The sequence below is a fragment of the Labrus mixtus genome, chromosome 18 (genome assembly GCF_963584025.1).
Source record: "Labrus mixtus chromosome 18, fLabMix1.1, whole genome shotgun sequence".
NCBI classification, from domain to species: domain Eukaryota; kingdom Metazoa; phylum Chordata; class Actinopteri; order Labriformes; family Labridae; genus Labrus; species Labrus mixtus.
In genome coordinates, this window is record NC_083629.1 from 14053321 (window position 1) to 14071915 (window position 18595).

The window sequence follows — 18595 nt, forward strand, 5'->3', positions numbered from 1 at the left end:
TTTTTTTTTCATTTTCATTTTCATTTTTTTCGGGAGGGGATTCCCTCCTGATCTCTTGAAGCTGAACTTGATAAGTGGCCCGACTCTTTGGGACTGTTTTGGTGTTCGCTTTCCTCTCAGAGAGACAGAGAGAGGGCTGCAGTCTGGCCTGCCTCCTTCTCCCCAGCTTCAAGGACACATCACGGGGAAGCTTGGAGGGATGCAGAGTGATGCATCACTACAGAGAGCATCACACAATTCACATCTGAGAGGGGGGAGATGCCTCATATTTTACTTTGAAAGTTAGTGTCATAATAATGTTGTTTATTTCCTGAATAATGGCTTATTGATTTGTAAATATATAAAAATGATAGTGTCACTGTTCTCATGGCTGATTCTTAAGCGATCATGTTTACCTCCTTAAAGATGTTGTTTCTTTTTGACAAAGATATGTAGCTGCTCCACTTAGTATTATAGCCAAACTAGTCGATATAAACTAACCTAAGCAAAGCTAAAGCTCAACATCAACCCACAAGACAGTCTGGCACATCAACTGGCTGTATTAAATGTATTTTTTTTTCTCTATCTCATGACTGGGTTGCAAGTAGGAATATTTCCCCAAAAATCTTGTTTTAAGGCAAGGCGTTGAATTAATTTTCTTTGAGAGTCAAACTTTACTAAAGTGTAAACAATGACGTGACCTTTCTTGTTTAAGCCTAAAATCCAAATCAATTAAGATAACTAAGGACGTGACTGGAAATTGGAAATCCAATTAAACAAGTGGATTTGCCTTGGAAACAAGAAACATCCTGTTCAACATCTTTTAACTTAGTGTCACTATAGGTTAACATATGGATGTAGTATTTTTACTGTGCCCTCCATCTGAATTTCGGCAGGACGGACTTTTTTTGTGTCATATTTCTCCTTCTCCATCCTTCCTTCCCTCCCTCCCTCGGTATGTCACAGCTCTCCGCCCCTCAGTGTATTGGCAGTGTTTGGCGCGCGGCGCACAGCGTGGACTTGGAGATGTCTTGGCAGCATTACGCACGACGACACGAGAAACGCGAAAGCCTCCTGTAGAAGGTCAGGATACTTCTAAGCTGAAACAGACCGGCTCTCTACTTTTGACTTCGAAGAAGTAGAATAACTCCTTTCCTTTCCTCCTGAAGACATCTTATCTTTTCCTGTCCGCGAGAGGGGATTCCGTCGAACGCAGCAGCAGGAGCTTTATTTGGGTCTGGATGACTTCTCCTATCTTCGGGTCGCGGTGGCTGTAGAGGAACGGACAGGATGTCAACAGCTTGGGGAGGGAACAAACTCTCCAGAGCAACATTTTTTTAGAGATCCCTAAAACGTGAGGATGATCCCGCCGGTCAACACGATTCAGGACGAAAGTGGGGGCAAAGAGGACGAACGGGATCAGAATGAGACTCCGAAATCCCCAACGGCGAACGCCACTCAGCAGGAAACCAAGGTAAGATTCTCCTGTTGATACTTAGCCTACTATTTACTCTTACTCTGTATAGACATGTTACTGTTGTACATCGGACCAACTCTCATAAAAGACTGAACAAACTTATTAACATGACATTAAATACAACTTCAACAAGGGTCAGCTCCCCCTCAAAAGAACAACAAATCTGTGTTTCATCCCACACTTATCATCTTTTTAAAACTGTTTAACAGCCGGATGCTGAAAGGACGGATGCTATGACTCCTGTAACACAGATAGGTAGACTTAAAAATATATGATCAAAAGGTTAGGACAGAAAACATCAACATAGCGTGTTAACAGTGGGAGAAAGAGTACTTCAATACTCACATTAAGTGAAAAAGAGCGCATTGGGTATAATTGAATTAGCATTGTCATACTGCGACACAAAATTAAACAACATTAAATTAAAAAAGTTCAGTTTACATTCAACATTGAGAACCCCAATCACTCTGTTTTATAATTTTTAAGAAAATACTTTAAAAATATTATTGCCATTATACCAATTTGGAGCTGAACTAAGCAAGATGTTGGATTTAAATGTATTGTTTCAAGATCAGCACTGATAAAGCCTATATCTATTTAAAGCTTTAAACAGCTGTATGGTGAAGAAAGTTATATACGGTGTTAATGTTACTTTTATAAAGATAATGAAGTGGCATATGGGTTTAACTTTCAGCTTGTGTCTGATGTAGGAAAGTAGGCTTCCTAATAGAGATCCAAAGCTGCCTCAGGCGCTTTGCCATCTATGTGGGCCACATGTCGCCCAGACTACAATTAGCAGTAAAATATTGGACTAGTCATGGTGTTGGATCACTGCAGCAGCTCTCCTCTTCTGTCCCCCAAAAACTCCCATACAGAGCAGAAGAGACTCACACTTTCTCTCTTTGTTTTAAATCCATTTTTAAATGACATTTTGTGAAGTATTTACACAATTAGTCCACTTGTCAGTTTTCTCAGTTGCTGCAGCGTTGATAGAAGATATCCACTTTTGCATTGTTTTGTCGGGCTTGAGCATGTGAGCTCTTACTTTGGCATGTTTAGTCACTGGGTAAGTGACTCCTGGCTGACTTCTCACTTAATGTTGAATCTTGTGCCAAACGACCGCACTTACTTCCAATGTCTCTGCTGATAAGTAGTAAAGCACTTCAGAGGGACAAAAAAGTGATTTATGAAGGTGTCAAACTAATCGGACAAGTCAAATAAGTTCCCCTTAAAATTAAGAAAAGCTGTTTTATTTGTGTTTTTATTCCTTCTTTAAGAATACTGTGAGGCCCGAGCATCAAAAGCGCAAGGTGAGCCTCCATTCTCGTGCAAACTGTAGCATAATGCTGCTGAATTTAGTCCATGGTAACACAAAAGTTTACCTGCATGTCCAAGATAAAAGTTGTTTTACATTACAACTTTTATTGCTTTCAGGATCGATCACTTAGTAAAGCTGATGCCACACCAGGTTTAATCCATCATCACTCATATTTCATTATGGGCACTTTTTTTATTGACATTATTTGTTATTATATTATGCAATGACTGGCTTTTTTTACATTTTGTTTTGCATCACCTGGGTCATCCCCCATTAACCCTCCCTGCTTTATAACAGAACCATTATAGGTTTGGTTTTCTTGAAATTCAGCATGAGCTCCTCGATGCATGAACACATTTCCTCACTCTGATAATTTAGGAAAATCTCAATTCATATGCATTTTATATTCTAAATATTGAAGAAGAATATTCCTTACAATGACTGCTTTTGTAACTAGACACATACTGAACACATACTGAAATTATGAAAAAGAAGGTAAAAACCCCTTTGTTTACATTACTATGTGTGACCACCATTATTCTTTAACAGTGTGTAAAAGTGTTGAAGGAGAAGAAGCACATGCGTCTGCATGAGAATATGCGTGCAGTATTTTCACGTCTGTTAGTGTGCGAATATGTGTGGGTGTGTATGTGTGTCTGTGTGTAATTGTGTGCGTGTGGGTGGTTGGTAATGGTAGGGAAAGGCTCCAAATTGATTGTTCCCAGAGTGACCTGTGGAATTGATTGATCTTCACAACACCAAAGCTGCACTGATAAGCTCCACACACACACTTACAGCTCATACATGTTGGCCAAAAATATGATCCACAGATCACAATGCATTTTTGTTTTTTTTGTTTCATCTTGTGTTATTCTGATTCAAGTTCGGGACTATTTTGACTTAGAATCTGAAAGTGCATAGTTAATAAACAAACTAAGAAGAGGACAGATCAACCTTGAGCACCCCGCAGTGAAACTGTAACTCCCACAGTTATTTACTTGTTGACAGTTATAAATTTACACCAAGGATTAAGGGATCATTAGGAGTCCTTCTCTGCCCATCAATCACTTAAAACAAAATCAATTTCTTCTATCAGAGACCGTCAGCCACACATAGAAGCCAGAAACCAGAGCTATAAAATCCCATTATTGCTGCTGCTCAGGGAATATTTATTGCTTGTTTGAGCCCAGGATTAAGTGGGTTTCACAAAAGGAGGAAGTGCATACTGAGAGGTTAAATGAGGAGTTTTCAGTATGGATATGAATACTGTATGAGATGTGCCTAATGAGATTGATAGGAGCCAGAAACGGCAGCACAGCATGTGAGAAATAGTGTTGATGTGATTCATTGCCCGTACCAGGAAATCACATTACTTTCCAGGTAGGGAACATCCAAGGTTTTCCACTGAGCAGAGATATTTTGCCCCAAGCAGTGGTCTTTTTGTTGGCTATGGGACACCGAGACATCTGCCGGAAGGTTTTAGACTCTAGGCTTATAATTTGTTAAAGTTATTATGGTTACTGATTTACTACAAATCAATTATTCTCTCTCCTCTCCCATTCTTTATCTATCCTCCAATTCAATTTCTGTAATTTTCTCTCCCTCACTCCATTTTTCTTCGTCTCGTTCCCTCTCTTTCCAGCTGCAGAGACTTAAGCGCTCACTTTCCTTCAAGACCAAGAGCATCCGCAGCAAGAGTGCAGACAACTTCTTCCGAACAAGCAACGACAACAAGACAGAGTTGCTCTCGGATGTGAGCAGTAGCACGGGCCATCTCTGCAACATTGGGATGGCCCCACCGCACTCCACCAACCTCCCCATCCCTCCGGTCCCTCCGGCCATCCCCTCTGCTCCTCCTCCAACGTCGCGCTCCCAGTCACGCAACCCGCTGCAGGTCGACTCTGCAGGCCACTGCTTCATGGAGCACATCTTTAAGAAGCCAACGTTCTGTGACGTCTGCAATCACATGATCGTAGGTATGGTTACAATGCATCCCTCCTTCATAAGTTTGATCAGAAAAGAAAACAAATTACAATTTCAAGATCACAGGAAACACAAGATAAAGAATCCTGCATACCATTGCATTGAAAATAACCTTTTCATAATAAGACTCTCATCAGTGACTTTCAAGATTTCCTCATTAGATTTTACTAAAAAATTTCTCTCATCAGAAATAAAAAAAAGTACCGGTAAACTAATTTTAAAGAAAGAGTGTGATGAACATGCAAAAATACTCACACATATTAGTGCTCACAGGGAGCCTCTCTTCATTTCCATCTTCTCAGTAAAATATTTTGCTCCAATGAGATTGAAAACAAAATCCATGTGCATAAAAAACGCACCAAGAAATGAGACCATGAGCTCAGGAACTCTCAGGATGATACTGTATATGGTTGGTAACTTTAATGGTACATGAAGATTTACAGATAGTTACATGCAGTAATAATATGAACCCATCCAGAGAGGGAGAGAGGGAGAGACAGGAGCCTCGTGCGCCATGTCCCCCGGCAGTCTAAGCCTATAGCAGCATAACTCCGAGCTGGTCCAAGCCTGAGCCAGCCAAGCTTTATCAAAAAGGAAGGTTTTAAGCCTCCTCTTTAAGGTGAGTGTGTCTGTTTCCTGGAACGTGACCAGTAGATGATTCCAAAGGAGAGGGGCCTGATAACTGACGGCTCTACCTCCCATACTTTTTAGTTGAATGTCCGGAGTGTTTTCTCATGATATTTCCTAGAGGAAGTAAGGTGAAAAGATCGGTTCCAAGCACTGAACCTTGTGGAACTCAATGGCTAAATTTGGTGTGCATAGGACTGTCTACTGTCTGAGGCCGGCAACATTAAACATCACTATTTCATTGTTAAAAGATTGACCCCAAACTCAGTTCCCACACTTCACATAAAATAAACATGGCTCTGCATTTAGTCAACCCTTTTGATTTTGAAGGCCTTTAGTTCAGATGTTTAGAATTGTGGACATTTGGTTGCTACCAATCAATCAATATTCTTATATTAAAAAAATGTCAAATGAGGATATGTCTTGTCACTTAGAGTGATAAACCGAACGTAGTATTTTCACTTCTATCAGGTTTAAATGATACATACAAAGTGATTCAAAGTGACAATCATAAAAAAATCTTAAATGAAAATAATTTCTTGTATGAAGATGGAGACAATGCATGGAGGAAAACTTCAAAAAATCCTCAGTAGTTTTAAACGTATTTAAATTTCAATCTGACAAAAACATTGTTTATGAATGCTGGTCTGTTTCATGTGTCATTGCGAGTGAGGTGTCCAATGGCCGGGCATAAATGTGCCTCTGGTTGTGTGCGTGTTGATAATGACATTGTGGGGTCAGGCCGGCCTGTGAGAGGTGTGGAGCCCTCTGGTCCACTCATGAAAAAAAGATACTGCCCTTTTCATCATTTGTCCTGCTTTAATGAGAACGCAGTGGAGTCTGCAGCTGAGACAGGGTGGAGGATGGCATTCCCTGAGTGTGTCTGTTTGTTTGTGTATCTGAGTTTTTGTTTCCAAAGGAGAGAGGGAGCATAGTGGTGGCAGTGGGATCTCAAACTGATGGTACAGGCATACTGGCCAGTCATTCATTTGCTTTTATAGAGTTATAATAAAGCAGTAGGTGTTAACAAGTGTTTTATGAGGCCGTTAAATTCTTAGTAGTTATAGAATAAGGTCATGCAGAATAAGTCATCATGCAGAATAGCCAACATGAATGGACATAAACATTATTGAAGAAGACATCAGCAGCCATTCAGGACAGCACATAATAAACATGAGCTCTCGTGTGTGTGTCAGCCACAGATCAGCGCCACCACCAAACGGCTGATTAGCAGCTAGTTGATGGTAAACATCTATCTGTTCCTGAATCGAGTGTTACCACATCATTTTTTAATTTCTGTGCATACATCTCAGTATTTTTCTTTCAAGTACAAATACATAATGATATATGCTTTCCATCAGGATCCATCAGTATTTACATCCAAATATATTTATATTCTACTCTACATTTGTGTATTGACTAAAAGCGTAATGCGTATATTGAAGAAGGCAGCATGATAATTTTCAACACCCACTTTCTTCCTAAAAGACGATCCTTTATGAAACAAGAGCTTCTTAAAAATGAAATGCATCATCCATGATAGAAAAGGGGGAAATATGTAATAACCGTTCATGGCTCAGTCATTAAGTGTACCAGATGATGGTAGAGCAAACTAGATTAGTATGTTTGTAATAGCGCAATAAAGACATTCTTAAGTAGTAATTCAGTTTTCGACTGAACATGAAGACAAAAGCTCATGTACTATATTCGGCTGGCTAATCATATTTTAACAAGGATAGTAAATTACTATCAATATTTTAAAACTTCACAGCAGCAAGATCAACATCAGCACTGTTTATATTTTACTGTGTGTGGTTTATTATTTCTGGAAGAGAAGACCAACTCTTTTTTTTGTGTTATAGTTTTCATTGTTAAATGGAGTAATGTGTATTAGCAAAATAAAAAACATGAACTTATGACAACAAGCCAACACTGTATTGTTTAGTTTTAGCTGAAAACAGGTGGATAAGCCCTTATAAAAATGTTTTTTTTTACCTATTGTGAGTGACATCGCAACTTAGGAATAAACTACTATTCCAAGGTAACTGCAGCTTCTATTGTCTATCACCCATGTTTTCTTCTTAATGTTTGGCTTGGAGCCTTTTGCACTGTGTAGTTTGTGTCCATATAAAGCAAATGGCCTTGTTGTGAGTCTAACAGTGAATGAGTTTCACTGGTACATAAAAATGTCCTGATGGAAAAAGGGCTGATGGTGAGATATTGATCACAAGTCCTTGCCCAAAAAGCGTATTAAATAAATGTCTGTATGAGTGAATGGGAGGATTATTTGCGGCTGACGGAGGGTGTCATGTAATTTACAGTGTAGGCTTATAAAAATAGAATAATCACTGCTTGTCGGTTGTGAACATATGCAACAAATTCCTCTAAAAGAGCCACCTGGATTATACTTTGTTTTACTACATCTGTATACGGTTCTAAAGGACAGTTGTAAAAGGAAACTGCAGGAAAAATTCTCAACTCAACTTTATTTAAATATCACCTTTTAAACAAACATGCTGCCTCTTACAGAGCAAGTAAAGAACATACAGCTTTAAACATCTAAGGCAAAGACAATTATTGCATAAATAAAAACGACAATATTCATGCAAAAAAATAAATGATTGATTTGATATCCACGGCAAATGAGTCACTAATCTCATTTGATTAACCTCTACTGATCTGTTATGAAAACAATGAATCAGACACTTCACATTTGGGTGACCATCTGATAGAAATTAATATGGGAATCAAAAGTCAAGGTTAGGTTGTAAATGCTACTGCTGGTGTACTCAGTGAGGCTTTAATGCCTAAACACAAACAAATGATGCACTAATGTGTCAGACATGTTTTCTCACTAGAACAAGCGTAGTGTCTCTCTCTCTCTCTCTGTCAGACATTTAACATGGAAACAGTTGAGCTTGTACAGTAACTCCCGTGTTTGTGGCAGGAATCTTAAAATCAGATTTACATTTCTAAAAGAAGTTGTCATTTTGTTTGTACCCGAAACATTTCATTAGAGTAGACCCATGATCACAAATGGATACTATAGAAATATATTTATACTCCACCTATAGAAATGTATTATGAAGTATTTAAAGCCTCACTCCCTTAATTCTCCAGACAGGGAAATTTAGTTTTTAATGGTTAATTGTATCTAATGGCTGTGTGAGAAACTAATTAAAGTCTGAAAATAAGCCAAAGAATGCCGCTCAGGTCAGAGTTCTACTGAAGCTTAGGATGAAGAGGAGGTGGAGTAATTATTGTCAAGATGAAGGTTATTTTCACAGGAAATCAGGCGGCGTGAAGTCAACGGCGGCTTTATGGATCAATGTGTTGGTATTATAAGGGATGTGCAGATAGACAAAGATCCTGTAGGGAAGAAGAGTGGGAAATTACACAAGCAAGAACGTGTGGGAAATTAGAGAAAAGATGAAGAAGAAATTGAAAGTTTGGTGGAAGTCTTTTCCTTTACTGACATGTGAATGAAGCATATACTAGAAAAAAGAAGTCACTGTGACATCAACCATTGGGTTTTGTACCACCTTTTTGATGCCATCGGTTTGGGAATTTTGTTAATGGCCTCTGTAGTTTTTTCTGAACCAGAAGTGACCACATGTTTGCTTTAGAGTGGCAATACATAAACTCTGTGCCAATCGAAGGGCCGAGGCTGTGTTGCACACTCAGGCCAATCTGAAATAATACAGTCTGGTCTACAATGGAATTCCTGTTTGTGTCGCCAGCTGTCCCCATCCTTATCCTTTTGTTACTAAAGCTGGCAACACAACATACCAATTTAGACCCGATTTGCCCCCTTAAACGATCTGGGATGTGGTCCGATGCGCAACTTGTTGCAACCGATTATTTATCCAAAGAATCCTCAAGTGCGTGTGGCGTCATTACAATTATTTAACTTCTCCATATTGACTCGAGGCCTTCCTGATAGGGAATCATAAAGATCAACATGTTTGATATTGACGAGTCTTGGTCGTACTGCCTCCGACGGAATACCTGCAGCAATTAGAGGTAGTAGACTTGGAAGCGTCACCAAGTGGATTTGTGTACTTTGACACCTTACCCTCAGACCGCAATGCAAATTGTATAAAGCAGCATCTGTCTTTGCAGGATGTCATCTGTATTGTTCTGTTGTTCGCTGTAAAACAGAACACAGCCAGCTAACGATGTTGATCGTCCACCATATTTGTTTTTCTTCTGAAGTCACGTTGGAATCACCCAAGTGTCTGTGAGATCGTCTGTCTGTGGAATCTTTCTACAAACTGCTGGTGTGCGGACTCCTGCTCTGGCCGAGTCTTCTAGTGTGTGCTAACGCGGTTGGTTTCCTGAAAAATACAGTTTTATACTGCCCTGCTCGTTCAGAGAGACTGACATCAGCTTGAGAGTCTTAGAGTGCAGAGCTGAGAGAATTTCGTTGCTGACCTAAAGGGGTATGAAATCCCAAGTGCTTGTTAAACAACAACGACATGATTCAGAGCGCCCTAAAACTGGGTGCAGGTTCAGCTCATTGCCTCTGCTTATGGTGTTGTTGTTGTTGTTGTTGTTGTTGTTGTGTAGATTGATGGCTGTCAGATGAGTCCAGGATAACATTCCTCTCGGTTTCCGTCTCAGGTTAACTAAGTGTGGTGGCTCTGTGTCAGTGATGCGCAGCCAAGCAACACCAGAGCTTTAAATTGAGAAAACAGATCCAGAAAACTGTGACACAAGCTTGTATGACAGCACGTTAGGAGCAGACAGAGGGTTTTTTTTTTCCCTACACTAACTACACGTCCTGTTCAGGGATCAGGTGTTCTGCTTGGCTACACGTTCACAGTACAGTATTTGCTTGCCACAACACCCATTAAAGTAACTTCACGGCACCCGACAACCGTGAACAAACTTCACAATCTTTCAGTGATGAAAGTTTCTGTCTCTACAGCCATTGCATCAGATCAATAAATTCTCGGTATGTCTGTACTTTCACACGCACACACGCAGAGTGTGGGCAAGAGCGGGGCACGTGCTTATTGATTAATCAATAAAGAGCCAGAGGTGCACATCTGCCAGACTACAGCTAATAACAGCACTGGGACTATGTAACAGCGTCCTCTCTTGTTAATGTGGAAAGGCTGACGAATTATACATCACTTCAGTCTAAATGGTTACTGTGATGGAATGTGTAACAAAGAGATCGTTTACCTTCTGAGAAACCTTTCTCCTATCATCGTTTGTAAGGGTGAAGTCAGATTCTCACATTAAAATCACATCAATCAAATTCTTATAAAGTACATTTTACACTTCCTTATGATTTGTCTTAAGCTTTCTCAATTTGGTAACAGCTAGCCCCTAGCTTTAATTGTTTGACAAAGTTTTGTGCAGTCAGACAAACATATGTATTTGATTTAATTCATTTTTACATGGGTAATGTTCTATATGGTCTGGTTTTCCCTCTGAGTACACACAGTAAAAAAAAAAAGGGTACAGATAGCTTTTCCCATGAGGGACAGTCAGTGTCAAACTGTGCAGGTAGATGCTTTTTTTTTTCACACAGCAAACAAAATACTCAGGATAGTGTGTGTGCCCTGATCAGGAATGCTATCTGTGATGCTTCAGGGTGTTTACATTTTAAAGGTAAAAACAACTTTTTGACAGATAGGTTTGCTTGAACCATGAACCACTTTTGACAACCTTCTTTATCATTCATTCATCCATCCATCCTTCAGCCAATATAGGGCCTGATCATGCCTGCAGCAGACTGAGCAAATTAGCTCAGACGTCCCTCTCTCCAGCAGTGTTTTCCAGCGGTTCCTGTATCGTCCTGATATCATCCTTTGTTTTTAGGCCAGATGAAATCTATAATCCCTGGATTGATTCTGGGTCTGCCTCGCAATCACCTTGCAGATGGATTTGCCCAGGAACTTCTAATGGGTTGATGCAGAGAGTTACAGTTATGGAAGTTGGATGATGCTTGTGTTATGTTATGTTTTGTTATTTGTCACACAGCACAGAAGGAGCTGCATTTGTTGACGGAGCTGTCAGTCATGGCTTTTACCCCATTACCACCTTTGCAAAATCTTCTCGAAAAAATCAACACTTGGATATCAGCAAAATAAGAAAATAAGAAGCAATTTTAAAACAAAATAAAAATATTCAATGTGATTTTTGATTTTATAGCTTGCCCCGTGTACCAACTGTTAACATGGAGGAGGCGGGGCTTATGACCTAAACTGCAACCAGCCAGTAGAGGGAGCTCCACATGTTTTGGCTTCAACTTTGAGTTTTTTTGTCGTCCATCTTTTCACACAGCCTATACCAATGCACACAAGCTTAATGTTTGCCTATGTATTGTTATTTAGTTTTACGTCACAGATAAGTCATTTAAATCTTTAACTGTTGCGATGCCTTTGAGACACGAACATTTGGTTAAAGGGAGCTGCACACAGGCAGCAGTTTGAAACAATTTGAAATAATAGAGATAGCACAGGCTCAGTTAAAGGCAGTTTTGTTAAAAATGGTTTTGCAGAAGTGAATATCATGTGTCACATTTGCTTAATTTTTTCCTTGTTAAATTGTCCACATCTTGTTTCACAGGTTTTTCCCAGTGCATGCTGGGAACGACTCCAGAAGCTCTGGCTAGGAATAAGTGTGTTAAAACAATGAATAAATGAGGCACCGAAAAATTATCATATCCTCTGCCTTTTTGTGTGTAGTATGCTGCTTGGTGAGGAATACTATACAAGTCAATGTCCTGACATGGCAGACCTGAATCTGATGCGTCTTTTCTGTGTGTGTATCAGGTACAACAGCCAAACATGTGGTGTTCTTGGCGGGAAACACAGCAAAGCACGGCCTCCGCTGCAAAGCCTGCAAGATGAGCCTGCACCACAAATGTGAGAACGGAGTGGGACAGCAGCGCTGCATGGGCAAACTGGTGAGATACTTGTCACAGAATTCTACTGACATGAAATAAACGGTACACTTGTCTGTTAACAGTTTGGGAAATTCACAAATATCATTACTGATGTCATTAGCAACCAAAACAGACAGATCCGAGTTGGCAGTGTGACTGGTTCCCAGCAGAATGTGCTTATTCAGAAATCACACTCAATGTGTTAGTGTACTGGTACATCTGTGATCACCATCCATCCTCGTCATCGTCCTCATTGTTATATCATCACTCTGTTTTTTGTTTCGGTTATGTAACAGAAAAGTGCAAAAGCCCCTCTCATCGTCAGCAGAAAACCTTTAATCAAGATCAATACAATCGCCCTGAGGCAGCTCCATTGACACTATGGAAGATGTGACACCACTTTGTGATGTGACATCACGCAGGCTCATCCATGATGTCTCCTTTTTAATCTGAAAGTCAAGCCTCTTGTTGCTTGTGAAAAAGAGGGATGTAAAAAAAGAGGAATAATTATCACATCCTTTATTCATAAATGTCAGCTTTTAAAAACTAAGAGAGGTAACTAGTTTTTGGTTTCACAAAAAATCGGAAAGTTTTTGATGTGAATCAAAGATAATTATTGTTAATGATTAATATCCTGGGCCCAATATACTGTTTTTAAAAAACAACCTGTTGCTATTTTCTTTTAACTTCAGTTTCAGTTGGCTTCAGAGAGTTAACAATTTATATTTGAACTTGTTTAGCGACAAACTTACAAAGTCTTTGTAAAGTGTAGTCAACATAAGTCCAGAAGTTCATATAGTTTCATCCTCTCATAATCCAACGCCAAATGCAGATTATAACAGGGGTAAAAAGGGAACTGGAGTTAATTTTTTGGTTTATTTCAAGTGTTACAACTTAAAAAAAAAAAAAAAACATGAGCAAAACTGTTTTAGGTTGGATTTTCAGTTTTATTTCCCTTACAAGTCAGAGATAATGGCCCTTTGCCGGAATAAACCCCCCAACTTTAAGATCATTGATTCTGGGATCAGGCCTTGTTGGGGTCATTTTCAGTTGCTTCCAAGTATCCACTGCTAAAAAGCAGCTTGTAATTATAATTTAGATCAAGGACAATAAACTGATTCTCAATTATTGCCCGTCATTAACCTTTACTTGGCTTTGTTATGTGACCGTTTGGTTGAGGGCTGCGGGTGGTGCTGAGGGGTTTTATTGGGGGAGGATTCGGTTACAATATGCCAACAAAATGTTCATCACTCTCAGTCGTATTAACGGGCAGTGAGAGACTGAACTGGGACTCTTCAAGTCATTCCCACACATCCCACATTGAACACACTGTCAGGTCACATTAAGTGTGATTTCTTACCTTCACTGTCTTGCTCTTGCACAGTATTTAACTGAGAAATATGACCCTAATAAGTTAGATTTGTTGAATTGGTGTAAATAAAAAAGTAAAAATGACATATAAAAAAAAATTATATTTAAAAAAGCTGCCTGTCCTCCTTCTCTTCTGAGACATCTTTTCACTGGAGGCCTGTGGGGATGAGGCCTGCAGATGTGATTGATCGGCTCTCAGGAGTGGAAAATGAGGTTGAGAGGTCGAGCATAAAAAAGGAAGTTTCCCCAGCGGAGTTCAGCTCTAAATTCAACTTGCTCCGAACTTGGATACTAATTTAGCTATGCTTGTTTCTCTTGGCCTGACATCACTTTACTGAAGGAATCAAATTACCTAATGCTCTGAGTCTTTTTGAACCATGAAAGTAGCATCTGGAAATGTTTTTTCTTATGAATTCACTGAAACAATATGTTCAGTACTTCGCAAACTTCAGCTGATTTCTTAAAATAAGAAGGTGATCATGTATCTCTTGACCCTGAGGATTCTGTTTTGTCAACTCCAGTCCAGCAGTAGTGTCTCAGAGTCCTGCCAGTTTATGATAAATAATCAATATGTAGTGATTAACATGCTAGTTCATGCTTAGATCTTAGCCCTTACACTCTATTACAAGCCAGTGCTATCTGAACCACTACACTGTGTTTAGTTATTCAGGTAACTAAGGTAGTTATGCAATCAGTTTTTATTTAATATTGACCACAAAAACACTAACAACAGACAGAGCAAAGCAGCTTTATTTACACAAGTAAAGAAAATCACAAGAATGATTCATAAAAGTCAGATAAAAATGGTGTGAAATGAAATAGAATAAGCTGCATACAATCAGAGTGCAGTGATACAGCTGTAAGTATGGTGTGTGATGAGAAACACAGGAGGACAAAAAGCAGACTAGTGCAGAATAAATGATTTATTAACAAACAAGGAAAACCTCAGACTTACTGGGAAAAGAGAAGGCAGCACTGTAGAAGCCAGAAAACCAGTCCAAGGAGCCAAATAAATCAGGAATAAAGTAAAAGTGAGGAGAGCATAGTTCCGTTAACAATCAGGATAAATGCTTCAAAATGCTGGAAAGTTTGTACAAAGAGGAACTGGCAGATACACGGCGACTAAATACAGCGTCAGGATTGAGCTAATCAGCTGCAGGAGAGAACAATTAGGGTGGGTCGTATAATGGCACAGCAAACACACAAATATCGAGAATAAAGCTTCGGAAACAAGAGGAAAGGGTGAGTAACAACACCTTAAAATGAGTACAAAGGAGCAAAATAAAATGTGACAGTAAGAAGCTCTAAATGCAACAAAGGAAAACTGAAGTGCAGGAAATAGAACAACAAATTGGTAGAAAGTGTCCTGCATAACACCAACAAAACAACTCTCCTCAGGGTCACCCGGTTCATGTTTACTCATTGTGATTGCCTCTTCCCTTCTTCTTTTGTGCCTTTGTGCCCTTTTAACACCGTTCAAAAACTTGCAGCTTTCAGCAGTCAGCACTTCAGTGACGGAAAAATGTGTGAATGTGTGTAATAGGTAGTATTGTCCTCTCTTTGATTTTTGATGAATGGAAACATGCATATTTTTAAAGCTAACACACATGAGAAACAAATCTAACTAGCCTCCTTCTTAGTTTTTTTTCTTCTTAACTTATTGTATTTCTATTGTTGTTCTATCAGGCCCTGTTTCTTTGCATTGCCCCCCTAATATTATATTTAATGCTCTTTAGTGGTACGCATATCTTTGGTCAATAAATGTGGGGCAATCTGGCAATAGAGTTTCCTTATAGATACAAAAATCTATTTTATCTCATCTTGTTCTGTGACTTTTCCCATATTTCCTCAATCCACACTACGTCTGTAGTCACTGCTGTCACAGCATCAGAGTCCTCTAATGTCAGTGACTGTGAGTGGGGTCTTCTGTTAGTCAAATGAAGGAGATAAACTCCCAACAAGCTCTTTGAACCTTTCCCTTAAGAAGCTTGCCACCTTAAAATCTGAAATCTCAGTTCTTGAAATGGACCTGAAAAGCTCAAGGGTTTCTTCTTCATCAAGCCTTGGTGGACGCTGCCTCATGGTGAGAGGTGTCAGAAGAAGAATTAATCAGGACTTATTAGCAATGCGGGTTTCAACACCTGCCACTTGAATTGGAGGAATGTAAACAAAGAGGGGGTGAAAAAAGGAAAAAGGCAATCAATGTAGAGGTCTCAAAATATGCAGAAATAATCAAGAAAGAACGTGTCAAAATAACACAGCATCTTAGTGCGCTTTAAATAAACCTGAAGTTAGACGTCAGTCACCATTAATCATTACTGCAGAGTTTGAGGAGCATTTCAATCCTCGGTCTTATTTCTTTATTTTACCAGGATTCAGAGCTGATTGGGAAGTATTGATTGGATCGGATGCAGGAGGGTAATGGTTATATAAATGATAAATGTTCACGGCCTGTGGAGATGGAAGGAGGATATGACAGGCAGGTAACTCAGGACAGTCAGGACTATTATAGTTAACAACATTAATCACCGTCAAAGTTTTTTTTACAGCTGTGCATTGGAAGTTTTCAAGCAGTCATTTCTATTTTCTATTAAATGCAACTGTTGATGCACAATTTAATATTTAACAATCAGGGGGGCAGGTAGCCTGGTGGTTAGTGCGTGTGCCCGTTGTGCAGAGGCTTTGGTCCTCCAAGCGGGCGGCCTGGGTTTGAATCCGACCTGTGGCTCCTTTCCCGCATGTCATTCCCCACTCTCTCTCTCTCTCTGTCCCCGATTTCTGACTCTATCCACGTTCCTGTCTTAAAATGAAGGCATAAATAACCCCAAAATAAACCTTTAAAAAAAAAAAAAAAAATTCCATCAAATAATGAAACACTGAAAGTCATTTTGATTGAGTGGAACTAATGTTACACCTCTGCTGCAGGATAGTGCAAGCTGGGTCTTACATCATTTGTTAATCAGCAACAGTCTCTTTAGCATGTGTCCCACTCACTACCAACGTGTCCCCTCGGGGTTTCTAAAGCCTATGCAACTGTTTCTCATTTCATGGTACATGTCAGGATTTCTCTATTCTATACAGGAGTGAAGAAGGTGATATTTATAGGGAACTATTGAGGATTTAAGTTTGAATAAGTCGTCATCTGAGAACTTGTTGTCTTCTCAAAAGTCTGACTCCACAGAGTAACATTCAGTGTTTTCGTTTCAGTTTGTGAAGTTGCATATCAATTTGTCTGATGCCTCTTTCTTTTCCCTCTCTTTCTCGCCTTAGCCAAAAGGCTTTCGGCGGTACTACAGCTCTCCATTACTGATCCAGGAACAGTACGGCTGCATCAAAGAAGTCATGCCCATCGGTGAGCAGCTTAAATCTCCATAATATTTCAGGTTCTGTGTGGCAGCGCATACTCCACTCTGCTGGAACCTCTTTACCACATGAGATGATTTATAACATTTACCTGCCTGAGTTTATGTGGCTGTTCTGAAAAGTGTTTCTTTTGTTTTGTTTTTTTCTCTTCTTCTAAAGCTTGTGGGAATAAGGTTGACCCTGTGTATGAGGCGTTGAGATTTGGGACGTCGCTGGCGCAGAAGGCAAAGAGGTCTAGTGGGTCTGAGTCACCGCACAGAAACTCGGTAAGAAAATGATAATTAACGTTGTCTGGTTGTGATTGTTTTTACCCTGTTGGCTCAAAAATACCTGTCACTGCCTTTGTTTAGAGCTCAACAAAAATAAAGTTAGACAAGAAAAGGTATTTTTTCACTTTTCTTCTTCTCTGCATGAGCTCAAATGTTCTTACAGACACATAAAGCAGACTGCCACGGTTCAATTCAGGTTATTATGTTATATTTTGTCCCACTGACATCTGCATACTGTGGCTGACGATCTAAATAGATACTGCCACTGCAGGACTGTAAACAATACCAATAAAGGCAGTCTGGTCCAGGCAGAGATAGGGGGGAGATGTCAGTAAGAATGCGCATGTTTCAGCTCTGAAGATGGACTGGACCGATTGTAGACCTACATTCACCGTCCCTCCTTTCCATGTGTGTGTGTGCGTGTGTGTGTGTGTGTGCGTGTGTGTGTTTCATATCCTATTGCCTCTAATGTAAGCTGAACTGTGTGTGCAGTCTGGATTTGAAGACGTCTGACATCTGTTGTGTTTGGGCCATCCTGCCCTGTCCTGTGCAGCTGTGAATGGGTGTGTGTGGCTAAGAGAGACAATGTGATCCCAGCAGGGGTTATGATAATAGTTTCCAAATGTGGACGGAAAAAAACAACATGTTTGCTAAGCAGCAGTTTTGTTAAACCAAGCAGGTTAGTCAAAACAGCGGACGCATCTAAGGTTGTTTTTGCTCAGAAACTGAACCGTTTTTCTATATCATTCTGTCTCTATCTTCCAGTTTAGTTTGATCTAGCTCTATCTCTCTGTCTCCTTATCTCTCTGTCTCTATGTCTGTATTTCTCTATCAATTTATCACTCTCTCTCTCTGTCTATCTTTCTATCTATCTATATTTATATATCTACATATGTGTAAGTGATTGTGCCTGTATGTATCTCAAAACCGTCCCTCTTCCTAATCCCCCTCCATCTGTATCCCTCCATATCTCTGTCTTTCCAATCTTGGAACTCGTCATCAATCATCATCTTTCATCGTCATGACGACACTGGGAACGGATGCAAATGTCTCAGTAGTTCTGGTAAAGCCACAGGTTTATTGTAAAAAAAAAAAGACTTCCTTTTCCGAGCAGCGTTTACGTCTGAAACTCTGTCATTACTTGGTCCTTTGCTGTACTTCCTGCCCGCTTATCTCTAGAGTTTCACTTCAACAGGATAAGTTATACAGCAGCTCACTTCAGAGGCCGGAAAAAAAATATTTCTTGTGATTTACTTACAGTGAATGGAAATGAAGTTAGCTGAAACAACAACATAATGATGCGGATT

The 18595-nt window shown here is 39.7% G+C and overlaps 1 protein-coding gene across 2 annotated transcripts in view; it reads left to right on the top strand.

Moving 5' to 3' along the window:
- Positions 1-969: 969 nt before the first annotated feature.
- Positions 970-18595, top strand: part of stac (SH3 and cysteine rich domain) — a 31051-nt gene continuing 13425 nt past the window's right edge. Inside the window, exons 1-6 of one of the 2 annotated variants that reach the window (XM_061062715.1) lie at positions 970-1453; positions 2734-2766; positions 4417-4750; positions 12173-12306; positions 16927-17008; positions 17179-17285. In XM_061062715.1, the coding sequence (XP_060918698.1) occupies positions 1340-1453; positions 2734-2766; positions 4417-4750; positions 12173-12306; positions 16927-17008; positions 17179-17285 (804 nt within the window). In that variant the 5' untranslated portion in view covers positions 970-1339. The remainder of the gene's footprint in view (positions 1454-2733; positions 2767-4416; positions 4751-12172; positions 12307-16926; positions 17009-17178; positions 17286-18595) is intronic. The other variant, XM_061062716.1, reaches the window with a different exon arrangement.